This window comes from Melopsittacus undulatus, chromosome 6 (assembly GCF_012275295.1).
Source record: "Melopsittacus undulatus isolate bMelUnd1 chromosome 6, bMelUnd1.mat.Z, whole genome shotgun sequence".
NCBI classification, from domain to species: domain Eukaryota; kingdom Metazoa; phylum Chordata; class Aves; order Psittaciformes; family Psittaculidae; genus Melopsittacus; species Melopsittacus undulatus.
Window position 1 is genome coordinate 84568009 of NC_047532.1, and position 14324 is coordinate 84582332.

The following is a 14324-nucleotide window of genomic DNA, read 5'->3' on the forward strand; positions in this document are numbered from 1 at the left end:
TCACTTTTTGCATTGTTCATAAGTTTCACTCCAAGAAAGGACTGAATGATAAACTGTCTTTACCATGTTATTAAAATATGCAACATTGCTTGGAAATACTGGCTTTGACCTATTGCAGACCTGTCTGAATGACAGCTGTTAGAGTGTGTGCTCTCACATGATTTCTATTACTGTGATAAAAGGAATGACTTCCAGCCATTTTTACTTAAAAGGAGTATTGACAGCTTAGAGGTTGTCTTCCAGGTTAGTTTAATTAGTTATTTCCAAACCTGGGATCAAAGCAAGGTGAAGACTAAGAATAGAGGCTATGGTAGGCACAGGAGCATGAGGTTAGAGAAGAAAGCTGCCCAGCTCTCAATTCCTCTGCTTTGGTGTTACTGATCCTTCTGGACTCTTGCAGATTCCAGCCTCTTGTCAGCAGTTTGCAGTCTGTGTTCTCCCAGCCCACATCTCAGTGTTTTCAACAACTGCTTTCTTGCTCTTCTAGATCAGCCTCCATGTGAGTTTTCTTTCCCATTTTCATACCAGTCTTCCTACAATACAAGTGAAAAGGATGGAGGCTTGTTTGGTTAACCAGCCTGCACATGGATGCAAAAGCTAGTGTAGATTGTTGAAATCAAGGGGAAGTGATGGCTAAATCTGTCTGACCATGTGGTGGTTGTCATTCATCTTCCAAGAGGAGCCATTGTTGGCTTCTGAGGAGCATGTTGATGAAATGTATAGTTTTGCTTGTGTTTGGAAAGCCCAAGCACAGACCATCTTTAGCTGCTTCATGGTGAGCTGAATGCTGACTATTGAACTGCTAGTGGGACACATTGCAGTTGCTTCTTTGCCTACCCTGAGTCCATACCTCAATCTAATAATGATTCTTTCTTTTCTGGAGCCCTGTGGATTATTGCTGCTGTAATGTTTTCTCTCCATCTGCATGATTCACAGCAACAAGAATATCTGCTGGAATCTGACTTGACATTTTTAGTGTGTAAAAATTATACAGCAGGCAAGCTCTGCCAGCATTAATGCTGGTAAAGATTGGCCTTGAGCCTGTGGTAGCTGGTGCTACAATGGGTTTAAAGAAAGAGGGGAAGAGCTTGTATTTTAACAACAACAAAATAAAACTGGGACACTCTGCTAAACTAGTTAAGAAAGGCTGTTTCTAAGGCCTCTATGACAATCCTCCTCTGCAGAGCAGCATTATTTTTATACTGTGCATGTGTTTTATAAAGCAGCAGGATGGGAATAGTGTCATTCACTGATGCTTTTCTTGCAATACTAATATGAATGAAGAATAACAATTCTGACTTGTGTTACAAGCACTTGATGAAATACCAACATTGCAATTGGTGTTGAAGTTCCCATGCTGCTTCTAAAGAATACAGTTTTGACCAGGAGCAATGAATTTGTGAGTTATTTCTTCTACTCTCCCCCATACTCTCAGGTATTAATGTAAAATAAAGTTTTATTGAATGAACAGTAACTCCAAAAACTATATCATATGTACGAGAAATGAGGAAGCTTTTTTCAGAAGCCTTCACAAAATAATTAACACTTGGTACAATATAATGCTGATTTGTATTTTTATGCATAAAATAGAGAAAAACTAATTTATCCATTCATATGGATTTGTTTCTGAGGCAAAGTAGGGCAACACTGTGTTACTTTTAAAATGTATTTACTCACTGTATTCGTAATGTTTTAGATATACAAAGCAGGTGATGTTCTAGTCAGGTAAGGTTTGTTCAGTGAATTCTTTTGCAAATAGCTGTGCCAAAATTAATGGAGCTCCATGAGGATAGCTGCAGCTGCCCATCCAAAAAGCTTCTGAAGGTTTATGAGGGATATTGTTAATTCCAAGTAAAGCTGTGAGCTATTTGCTGAGCAAGGGAGCACAGAGATATGAAACTCACTCTGTAATGTTTCTTGAGAGCCAAGATGTTGAGTTTCTAAGTACATAAGACTGTACTGAAGGAACCTGGAAAATGCAGTGGCCTTGTGACATGGCTTGGTTTGGTTGTGCAGAACTGAGCACCTTTTTAAGATACTGTTTTCTATTAGTGTCAGTCAGAGACTGCAGGGTCATTACCACTTGTGTAGTAGCTCTTGTCAGCTATCACATCTATGTATAAAGAGAGATTACCAGCATATATGTATTAAAGAATAAATAGATTTAAGGTGAGAAGTTAGGTTATGTAGGGGAACACTAACTTTTAACTGTGTGGATTTTCTGTTAAATTTGTGTGTATTTTTCCCCCAAAAGGTTAATGTCTTCACATTGTTCTTGTAATACATCTGCAGATTAGCTGGGATCGGAGAAGTGAGAGCAATAGTAGCTTTTTCCCCTCTCTTCAGTCCCAGAGGGTGAGGCCTTGACTTTTAAAGCCCTGTCAGGGCTTTAAAAGCTTTAAAGGGTGATGCCTTGACTTTAGAGCCCTTAAGTTTCTATCAGGGACAGCAATTCCTGTGTGATACAGTACTTTGGCTATCTGAAGTTCCTGGTGATGCAAAGATGAGCCCAGTTTCACATCCCATTGCATGGGGCCTCTGTCAGTGTGCACAGTGTAGCAGGAGTTAAGCAGAAGTGCCAGCAGGGAGTCTGGTGGGTGCAGAGCATCTGACCCAGAATTACTCAGCTATTTCCTCGGGGGGATGGGACTTTCCATTCAGATTGTAACTTGGAAGCTTTTAGAAGTGCTTTTTGAAGCAGTTCATTCACGAACAGGAAGCAATGTGGTTAAGTGAGTACTGATGTGTCATTTCACGTATCTGTGTTGCTTTTTTCTGTAACCATTTCCATGGAATTGCTTTGTTTTTCTGGGAGGTTCAGTCACAGGTGATAAATGAATGTGCATTCAGTACAACATAGTTGTAGGTAGGATAGAGATTGCTAAAACTAGGGATGCTGTTTATACAGTTTAAAATTGCACTACCTGGTGCAGCATCACCAGTGCAACTTGGCAGCTATGCCATGGGTTTTTACCCTCAAACCTCCTCAGTGGCTGTTAGCTCATGCTGCATCCTACTGAGTAGGCCATTCCTAGCATTGCTGTGCATGTAAGGTGCCTTTTGTCAGATGGAATTGTTAGCCCAGGGGGTGACCAGCAGACCTGCAGTGTTCCCTTGGTGGTCCAAGAGTCTGCTTGACCTCTTTGTTGAGGGCTTGCACACATGAGGTAAGGGAACAGCTCAACTGATAGTAATAAAAATAGGAGTGCTTTCTACCATGGTGGGGAGAACTGCTTGTAACTTAACCAGTAGCATTTCCCAGGTCATTAAAGTGGTCACTGCCATGTGATTTTAAGCTCTCTGTGTTTCCATCCATTCCTAAAGCAACAGCCTTGTTCATCACTCTTAATGGCTAGAAAATAATGTACTTTTAGAAGAGTTTGCTGCTGTAGTGACTAAAAAGTAGCTGTGTGTTGATTTTTGTTAGAACCTGCTCATCTACTTGTACCATACAGGGGTCTTGATTGTGATTGTAGTTGGTCTAAAACAAAAAACAATATTCCAATTTGTTTCCAGAAAAATAGGCTGTTTTGTCTTTTCCTTTGCTAAAGCTTTGTCACTTTACCAAGAAGGCAACACAGGTTTGTGTTGGCAGGTTGGCTTTTATACCATGTATTGTATGTTGAAGTACTGTAAGACAAATGAGGTGTTACAAATTGGTTTCACTTAAGCAAATAAAAGTCTATATTTGAGGCACTATTATTTGTCAGGATGGGCTGTTTCTGACGTTCCTTTGAGAGCACTGGTCATGTTAAAGCCATGTTAAAGTTTAGTCAGTGTTTTCCAAAGCAAGGGCTAAACAAAAAACCCATGCTAGGATGCCATGACAGCGAGTTAGCCCAGAAAGAGTCCTGTTACTCATTATTTGCATCCAAATGAGAACATTTACAGTGCATAGATGCATGTCTACACTGACTCTGACACTTTTCTCTTTCTAATTTATGTATTGTCCTATTGCTTCTGGCACTTGAAATCCCAGCCTCTGTCTTAAGCCCCATCCTTTCGCTTGTTCATACACCTGCAGCTCCTGCTCCCCAATGGACCCAGGGAATAAGAACAGGACACTGTAAGAGCTCTTACCAGTATTATTTTATTTCTTCCTTTTTTATTCTTTCTTTCCTTTTTTTTTAAATGCTATGTACAATCTGTTTAAAGCTCATCAAAATGCACGGGGTCCCATTCAATGGAGCTGTGCAAGGACATAGGTTCAAGACAAGAATAAAATCTTTACTTTTCATCTTCATAAGACACTTCCTTTTTTTCCCATTACAAAATACTTTTAATAGTAACATTTATAAAGGTATCTATATTTGACATCATATAAAATAAACCAAGATTTATACTAAGATTTTTTCCTTATTTTCTTTTATATGGAGTATATACAATATATACAGTAACTTTTCACTGTGTTTGTCAAACCAGCCTGATTATACCCACCAGGCTTTAGCTTATATGTACAAATATGCTAAAAGTGCAAGACTTTGTATTTATTAAAGCTGCCTGTGTTTTCAGAGGTCTGGAATTGTGTGGCCTATACATATGTATTTTTATATAGATATACACATACATGCACATAACATGTATATTAAAAATGCATCTATCTGTATATCTATATAGAGAAATATAGTATATAGGTGCTTGTCTACTAGAAAGCCTCAGAACATTAATGACTAATAGGTTGACACTGACACTGGAGCCCAAACCTGACACAGGTGGCATCAGTCACTCTCCTACCCACTGCTCATCAGCAACAAGTCACACATTGTGTGCTTGTAAGCACCAAACACACCAGCAACCCTCAATTCCAAATGGGTCTCAAAAACACAGGTCATCACTAACACTGAGGTAAACAAATACAAATCAACCTGAATAAAGATATTGATTTATCCATCTATTTGTTTGAGAATAAGTGACAATAGAAGGCAAAAACCCCATGGTCCTGCCTCAGCCTCCCCCCAGCCTGGAGGCAGACCAAGCAGGGACCAGTCAAACCCCAAAAGGGACTATGGGGTTTTGTCCTTTGGAAAACACAGCTCTACCCGAGAGGCAGTGCCTGGGACCAAGCAGCCACCCACTGCTGGCCAGCAGCTGGGCTAGTGGCTGGTGTGGGCACTGGGAATAGGGGTGGGGAAGGACACATGATAAAGTGCATTTTAGGTCTCTTATTTCAGCAAGGCCAATCTAACATGTAAACATCCTTGCAAACCTCCTGTGCTCTGTGCTGGGAGGCTGCGAGCAGGGGTGCAGTACACCCCACATCCCCCCTCCCTCCCTATGCAGCCCAGAACTGCCATCAGAAGGGCTGTGTCCATGCACTGCCCCATCCGGCACACAAACCTCCCCCCCAAACCCCTTCCCAACCTGCTTTTGTTGGCTTGCTTTCCAAGCCACCCCAATGCCAGTGAACTACTCTGCCTTGGCGACCTCCCTACCAAGCCCCAGACCACCACCACCTCTGTTTGATGGGCAGTTACCACGTCTGGGCTCCTGTACCATGATGGGATGCTGTGGAACAGCCATGGTAGTGTGTTGGGGCAATGCAGGTTTAATGGGCAAGTGCATGGCCTTTCCCTCCTGCCAGCCACACTGGGCCACTAATTGTGCACAACAGTGGAGCCCTAATGTGTGTGTTTGCTTCCCCACTAACTATGTGCCAAGGCTAAAGGGAAGGAAAAACCCCAAAACAACCCCCCAGTATAACAACTCCTCCTGCCCTAAGCCCATGAGCAGTTTTACTGTCCTAGGATGGGAGGGGGGACCCTAAAAGTAACAGTGCTTTAAGAATAAAGATAAATACTCTCCTACCTCAAAGGCTGCGTGCTGGCCCTTGCTGCAGCCCCTACATGATGCTGGGGCACGAAGGACCCTTGGTTCTCCCCAGGACTTGAGCTTTAAGAGCCAAGGGTTGAGCTGTCACTGTTAGCTATGCTAACGTTCCCACTTCCTCCCTACTGCTTGGGCTGCTTGTGCCAAAGGCTGCTCTATCAGTAAGTACCAGTGACCAGCTGCAGTGGGGGTGCCAAGAAAGCAGCTTGCACAAGATAAAAAGCAAACAAATGCCAAAACCCCAACCAAATTAACACAAACCAAACAAATGACCCCAAAACAAGCAAACACACACCAAAAAAAGGGGGGAAAAAAGCACGCTTTGCTTGGATTCCACAAGTTACAAACTCACCCGACCCCAAACCTTGCTCTGACTGCCAGATGGAGCTTAGCTGTTAGCTAAACCTGGTCCTAACTAGCCAGTTTCTTGCAAAGCTCATAGTAATCTATCTATCTCTTAGGTGTGGGCTAACAGTGCCCAAAGTATTCAGCTATGAACACCTCAGATACGTACACTTTCATTCTGCCTTTGGAAAGACACAAAGAGTAGGGACACTAAACCACACAGCCACTGAGGAATAAACTGCTGTTGTCTTCTTCAATTCATAAATATAAACTTATAGTTTTAAAGTGACGATTTACAAAAATACCATTTATTGCTGACTCTATGGACTTGGAACATCTCTTGTGTCCTTGGGATTCATTCAGGTTGGCCAAATGGGAACATGATCGAGCAAAACCACAAAGTTTGCCCTCACAGGCTGTTCTATGCTTGCTTGTTTTCATGTATAGAAACATATACAACTGCATCACTAGAAACAAAGCAATAAAAGAACAAGGATTCTTTGTAACCTGAAAAATACGTGGCTACAGGGAGTAAAAACCATATAAATCTATCTGCACTCATTAACCAACATAAAACATGACAAGTATCTTACTAGCTGCGGTGTGAGCTGGTATAACAACAGTAAGAAATTCAGGCAAAAGTGGTGTTACGTAAATTAGCAGCATTATCCAATCTCCTGGAAAACAAAACCTTGCAGGACTGAGGTATAGAAAAAGGGGAGGAAAATCCACAATGGACCTACTACAGCGAAACGAGTTATATACATGGTAATCCCATGGCATCCTGCAGACCGCTGCAGTCTGTGTATGTGCTCCAAATGCTGGGCTTAAATTCACAGTGACTTTCAGCATTGAAGTCCTGAATGGAAAAGGGTTTTCTCCATTGCAAAGCAATCTTCATGGCGACCCAATAATAACCTCTCTGCAGCCAGAAAGCCATTGCCTTCCAGTCATTCTGCAGTGCTGGGCACATATGGCTGCCGGAGCAGCATCATGTACGAATCCCAACAGATGAGGTGCCCGGAGCCATCCATCCCTGGTGGGGACTGGTTCCTCCAGCCACCACCTTCCCTGCGGGGCCCGGCCTCACCCATCCTATTGCTCCCACAGTGCTCCTTCCATGCGCTCCATGGTGCGGTGGCTGCAGCCAAGGATGCTCCCTGCATCCCACCTGGTGCTCAGGGCAGCTGCATCTCAGGCAGGTCAGAGGCTTGGCCCTGTGTGTGGCGGCTCTGCTGCTGTGGGTGCAGGAAGTAGCTCAGGGGGTTCTGCTGTGGTGTGTGGGGTGGCTGCAGAATGCGCTGTGCACCCCCAGGCACCAGCTCAGGACCTTGCATCTGCAGGAGACACAAACGGGGCAGGTCAGACATGCCCTATCACCCATCCACTCTCAGTCTTGCTGTGGGGCTGATGCTAAGGCTCATAACCAGCATGTGAGTCCTAAAGGTAACCTCTACCCATTAAGGGTATGTGTTCTGGACAAGCAGCTTGGGATGCTGGTGCTATCAGCATGACTAACAATGCCTGAAGCATACAGAGTGGAAGCAGGACAGATCTATCCTACCAACCAGCCCAGCAGCAATGGAGAACTTAAAAGGCTACTTGAACATGAGGCAGAAATCTGCAGGACATGCAACTTCCATCTTCCATAGGAAGGATCTTCAGGCAACCAGTTAAGAGGCTGTAAAGTGACCTTGTCCATGGTCCCATGGCTGGTACCCCAAACTCCCACTTAGAGGCACTGTGGCACCAAAGCCTGGTTTTCTGTTGCCCTGGAGCTTTATCTTCCCCAGCATCACCATTCTGCTGCCCATATCACTAGTCCTCAGGACTTCAGTGTACCCAAAGCTAGGATGGCTCATGCCCACATTTGCATGTGTCAATGACTAAATCCAGTCCTGCTGCACAGCTACTATCAGCTCCTCCTTTGTTTTCTATCAGTCATCTTTACCTGAAAGACCATCACTTACTCCACCAACCAGGCAAGTGTTGCAGAATGCATTGCAGTGCACTCAACAAACCCTCTTCTTGGCAGCATTAGTTTGCCATGCACTGATGAAGCTGTGCTTTGGGAAATCAAAATCACCTGCTCCAGAGATTTGTGTTGTAAAACACCCGTGTATTAAAAGAAAGCAGTGATGGCAGCTGACAAAACCCCTGTTATGCTGAGACATAACAGCAGGAGGCATGGTTTCAAAGGAGCTTATCCTTCATCATGGCTCACATCTACAGCAGGATTCACACTGTGTGTGAATGGGTATTTCTTCTGTACACTAAGTGATAAATGAGTTTGTTGGGAAATGTGGCCTTGAACGGGTGCAGAGGCAGCCTGGAAAGGCTGAGCACTTGTGTACACACAGATGCAATGGGAATGAAGGATGTGGAAGTGCACTGACCAGGTCTGGTTAGCAAGGGAAGCCCCCCTCCTTCAAAACAAAACCCTAACCCAACCCCAAAAGCCATCCCTCTGCACCCAGCTCCATTACCTGAAGGTAGAGACGGTGCTGCTGAACCTGCTGCTGTGGCCACTGGTGGAGATGAACCGGTGTGTTTGCCTGGTGGGATGTGAAGCTGGCATGTGGGATCATCAGGGATGGGGAGAAAACAGGCGATGGGGCTGGAGGTCGGACACTGCTACAGGTAACCGGCTGCATCTGCACTGTGGGAGGCAGGATCTGCTGCTCTGCAACGAATCTGCCACAAGGAGGACAATCAGACATGAGAACGTGGCTCAGGCCCTGGGGAACCCTAGGCTGCAAGAACCCAACCAGAGCAGTGATAGCAGGCCATAGGTTTCCCCCTCTTCATCAAGCATGGACTGGAACTGCAGAACATTAAGGTATTTTAAGGCTATATATCTAAGCTAGAAAATGCTTAACACTCCATCCCTTTTTACAAAGCATTTTAGTTATCACATAGTCCTTTGTAATTAAAAATACTCTCATTACTTTTCTCTTAAAAAGATGAGCTTTTTGCTTCTTTTAACACCAAAACTTTGCATTTACATGATCATGTACAAGTTCTTCAAAATACTTTTCAGTGCTAAAGGTGCCCTGCTAAAACACTGCATGAAAACAAGGGACTCACTCACTTTCCTTGCTGCCTGCTGGCACTGCTCTGCATGGACTGGCCACTGCCATTGGTGGCAGGCATCATGGCTTGGATAGACTGGTCCAACAGCATCCTGCGGTGGAAGGAAACAGGATGGTCAGGGAAGGGAGAGGTACAGACACCTGGCTGGTTGTCTATAGGAACAAATACCTGACAATTCTCCTTGAAGAAAAAGGCTAATGAAATAGGATGCTATTATCACCTTGTCTGATGCACTCACAGAGATGAGCTGAACCTTGCTAAATCTCTCATGTGTGAATAATGGTATGTTTTATAGAAGGTTAAACCTCCAGGGTTTGTTTCCTTACACAGTATTCTGAAACAGGCAGATCCTGAAGGCAGTGTCTGCAGATACCTCCCTGAAAGGTGGTTGAATAGTTTGGGCACTTGTGTATGTTTTACAGAGTGTTTCCAGCATTGGATAAAGGAAAAATGGCTTTGTCCTGGCTGGAGAAAAGACACTTCAGAGCAAGCAGACACAGCTTTGGGAAAAGCTGTCCCTACTATCTTTACCCTTTTCATTCCCACTGGCAGCAGGTGTCCAAAGGTTACTGAGCTACATGGGCAGCTTATGGATATATGGATAGAGAAGGATTTCAAGCCCCTGAGGGTACAGTATGGTGTGTATATACAAACCATATACATATGTATATACAAACCCACATGTCTGCAGGAGGGCACATCTATGGCACCCAGAATCCATCACCCCCAAACCCAGATGTGCCTGCCCTCCCCACTGCCCAGGTACTGCCACTTTCTGTCCCTGCCATCAGGATGGTCCCAGCAGGGCTGTGCTCACACCTGAGGCTCCTGTCCTGGCTGTAGTCAGACTGTAGTTGCCTTTCGCTGCCGTCACCTGGCATCTGTGCAGCCACTGCAATGGGATGTGTTTGTGATAACACCACGGGGTTGTTGTAGAGGGGCACTGAGATGCTCGTCTGCCCCGGCACACGTGTTTGCTGGGTTTGGTTTCCTCTCACTAGGTGCTGCTGCTGTACCTGAAACGAAGACATAGATACCCTTGTGAGCTTTCACAGCTCCCTAATAGAAGGCTGAAATAGCAGCTTCCAAGGAAGACCCCAAACAAAGAATCTAATCTTCTCTTTAAAGCAGTAGATTTGGTCTGGTTTTGCTTTTGGACACCTCAACTCTTCCCCAAAGACTTGTGACCATCTACGCAGTGGGTTCAGATCTAGTAAAGACAAACTGGGTTTCCAAACTTGCCTTCCAAGACTTCTTGGGCAGAGGAAAATCAATCTTCTATAATTATAGCTACTTCCCATGTTATGAAGTCACTACACTCACTGGCTATGAACCAGCATCATGCTGCAGTCACAGAGAGAAGCAAATCAGAGCCCAAATCTCCCAGAGTAAAACCAGCACAGAGGAAATGTGTGGTTTGGTCCTCTCTATGGACCCATGGATGGGGGGCACAGTAGACAAGTATCTAAGAGCCAGGAAGGGGGTAATATGGAGACAAGAAAGCAACCTGGGCAGCTGTGCCGCAGGGGTCCCTGAGGAACTGGCGTGGTGAGGGCAGGAGGGTGCTGCAGTAGTGCTTCATCCCTGTAAGGCCTTGTTGCTGTGACTTCTTGGCTGTGGTCTGCCTGGGTGTCCCCGGCTGCAGCCTCCTTGGGTTTGGGTGCTGCAGGTTGTTCAAGACTATGGGGATCGGCTGCTGCATCAGCATCTTCAAATGAGAGAGACACACAATGGAGTTGTCGCAGCTCATATGGTGGTTGTGCTGCCTGGGAGGTGATGGATCCAGCTCCCAGACTGTCTCTATCAGCATATGTAACACTGCAGCAGCAACACAGCATCTTAGCATCACGGAATGGTTAGGCTTGGAAAGGAACTTAAGATCTTCTACTTCCAATCCCCCTGCCATAGGGAGGGACACCAACATCTCTAAAGCCAGGGGTAACATGAGCCATCAATAACAGAAAAGCAAACATTAGCTTGTGCCTAAATCTTATTCAGAGCCACAACCATTCCAGCTTCATTATGCCTGTTGCAGGAATGCAATGGGGTCCAGCCCCATTAACCAGCCACCAAACTTCCAAGCTCTTTGTGCAGGAGGACATTAGGATCAGCTTGAGATTAGTTTTTCCTAAATCATGAAACTTACTCAGTACTTAAGCAGAAACTGACACCACTCATCTCTCAGGAGATACTACTCCCACATCAGAGACCAAACTAGCAATTTATCCACATCTCTAAATGTGTTTTCCACTGACAATATTGTTACTGATCTGCTCTAAGGAAAAGCAAATGGTCTGTGGGTTTGAGAACTGTGTGGGCAGTGAGTACCTGCAGGTTGGAATCCTGCACGAGCTGGAGCTGCTCCTTGATGACATGGAGCTCTTCTTGCTGTGTCTTGATGTCAGCTTGCAGGATGCGAGTCCTCTCCTCCAGCTGCTCTTTCAGCTGATGCATCATTCCCAGCTGGGTTGGGAAATGGTACACTGGCTGCAGGGAGCAGAGAACAAGGTCATGGGGTGGAACCAGTCCTGCTACTCATGTTCATAGTGATGTGGGCTTCAGAAAAACAACTGATTTTCAGCTTTTCCATGGAAAATAAGATACAAAAAATGGCAATTACATATTTAACTGAAGTGTCATTTTCTTCCAGAGCAGCAGCACAACTGGCTCATACTCATTGCCTCACTCCAGACCTTGGCCTATTAAATCCCTGCACAGATGTAGGGTCCATATGTGGGACTTCCTTGTCCCTTTATGGTGACTCCCTGCTGATTTTGGACCCCTTATGTTCTGTGGTAGACACTGCCTGCAAACCCTTCCCAGACCTCCAGGGTGGCTTTCAGTTGTGCTGCTAATGATATTTGACAAATGCCAGGCCCAAGTTTGGTTGCAATCCCACCCTGGGATCCATCCTTCAGACCTATGCTGGCCACCTTCTATCCATGTATTATGAATGTTCACTCCATTGACCTCAAAGCTCTGTGAGAATGGGCCTCATATTATGGTTTGTGACTCCCATGTATTTCTTTTTCTGGTCTAACTCAAACTTTCCATGACATCCCCTTCCTCTACCAGGGCAATAAAGCTCTTTGTTACCATATCAGCCTGTAGTTAGTAGTCAGCAATGCAGAGATGAGCCTCCAGCAGCCCCCAGTGGTTCTGACAAGTGCAAACCTCCTAAGCTGGTTCCTTGGCTCTCCTGCCTGCTCTGTCTCCAGTTGTAATAATTGGTTTCAGGTAAATCCCAGTAACAGCAACAGAAAGGGCACTAAAACCTTGTCCCCACATTGGGATGAGCCAACAAGGGGGTATGAGCCATGAACTGGAGCCACCAAGTCTGCCCCACTGACCGACCACACCAGTGTTCAATAGAAACAAACCACATACCATCACAGCATGTTGAGAGGGGGCTGCCAGCTGAGCCACCGGCGCCTGACGGAGCTGCTCACCAGGGGCTGGAGGAGTTGCTATGGCCTGGAAATGAAAACCTTGCCTTACTGTAGGTCCATAGCAGCTCTGACGCAGAGCCAGTGGAATACCGGCTCACACTGGTGATGGGAAGAGGGATTTGGACGACTCCATGTGTTGATGTGAGGATGAGTCTGAAGGGAGAATTTAAGCTCCCTCATGCCCTCCTCGGTGTCAGCATCCCACTTTGGATATATGGCATTTCACAGGTACAAACCCCACGAAAAGCGGACTTAGGGTGTGAGAAGGTGATTGACCTGGAGGAGCAAACCCAATCCCAAAAGGAGGCTCTAGCAGCTCTCCACTGGCTCTGCTGGCCAGCAGCATTCCCCACAGCCCAGCACACTTAGAGGTGGGAATCCAGCCTCTCTGAGGACAAGCTTTTCTATTGTGTCACTTCCTTATGACATGATAACAGCTCTTTCTTGCCAAGACCACTGACCTGAGTGCTTCCAGCTGATGCCACCCGCAGGGCTGCCTTCTCCGCCTGTCCCCCTGGCACTGACAGGCGGGTGGGAGTGCTGGTGTCCGTGTGTCGCATGGATGATGTGGCTGGAAAAGAGACAGTTTGTTATGATGCTGCAGACCTGTGCCTGGGTACCCTGGCTGAGCCTGAGCTCCAAGGACACAGATGAGCAGTGCAAAGCTTCCAAACTGGGTCCCAAACTGCCCCTCTGACTGACTCAACAGGTTTCCTGCTGATGCTAACACCACATTTTAGCCTTCCCTCAATGAGTGCCTTGAAATGAGCTTTCCCACTCTTCCCTTGGCTAGGCGCTGTGGCTTTATAGCATCCTTCCAGTACCTAAACAGGCCTATAGGAAATCTGGAGAGGGACTTTTTACAAGGACATGTAGTTATAGGATGTTAGGGGGCTCTAAACTGCCAAAGGGGAGACTCAGATTAGATATTAGGAAGAAGTTCTTCCCTGTGAGGGGGCTGAGGTGTTGGAACAGGGTACACAGAGCAGCTGTTGCTGCCCCATCCCTGGCAGTGTTCAAGGCCAGGTTGGATGGGGTTTGGAGCAACCTGGTCTAGTGGAAGGTATCCCTGCTCATGGCAGGGGTTGGAACTGGATGAGCTTTAAGGTCCCTTCCAACCCAAAACATTTATGTTTCCATGCTGCCAAGAAAAGCCCTGTGTTGGCTTCTACCCATGGCCCTGCATGGGCACTGTGGTCACCTCGCTGCCATACCATAGCATGTTACAGCACAGTGTAACCAGCTACATTGGTCCCAGACATACTGAGCACCCCACTCCTGCCTTGACTGGACCATTCCCAAAGCCAAACCCTGTGTTCTGGAGGTGACCTCCCCCGGCTGTGCTGGTACCTACATGTGGAGTCAGAAAGGGCAGTGTGTGAGGAGCGCCGGGAGCTGTGGGATGACAGGGACACTCCTTCCCGGCTGGCATCCTGGCTGCTGCTGCACTGCCCAACGTCCAGGTAACTGCTGTGGCTCTGTAGGGGTGAAGCACAAGCAGTGAGATGGTCAGTGCTGGAGGGGTCTTCCACCTCACTTGTTTGCATAGGATACAACAGCCTGGGTGTGCAGAAGGTCAGCACTGCAGCACCCCATCACCAAATCACTGAG

General features: G+C 46.1%; 1 protein-coding gene across 4 annotated transcripts in view; it reads right to left on the bottom strand.

The window, feature by feature from the left end:
* Nucleotides 1–4067: 4067 nt before the first annotated feature.
* The window catches only part of LOC101876892 (PAS domain containing repressor 1), a 50618-nt gene continuing 40361 nt past the window's right edge, over nt 4068–14324 (bottom strand). For 3 of the 4 annotated variants that reach the window (XM_031048181.2, XM_031048183.2, XM_031048184.2), the window contains 9 exons: nt 14068–14191; nt 13175–13284; nt 12652–12738; nt 11593–11751; nt 10772–10972; nt 10084–10280; nt 9263–9355; nt 8658–8865; nt 7350–7508 (listed from right to left, as the gene is read on the bottom strand). In XM_031048181.2, the coding sequence (XP_030904041.2) occupies nt 7350–7508; nt 8658–8865; nt 9263–9355; nt 10084–10280; nt 10772–10972; nt 11593–11751; nt 12652–12738; nt 13175–13284; nt 14068–14191 (1338 nt within the window). Of the gene's footprint in view, nt 7509–8657; nt 8866–9262; nt 9356–10083; nt 10281–10771; nt 10973–11592; nt 11752–12651; nt 12739–13174; nt 13285–14067; nt 14192–14324 lie in introns of all 4 variants that reach the window. The other variant, XM_031048182.2, reaches the window with a different exon arrangement.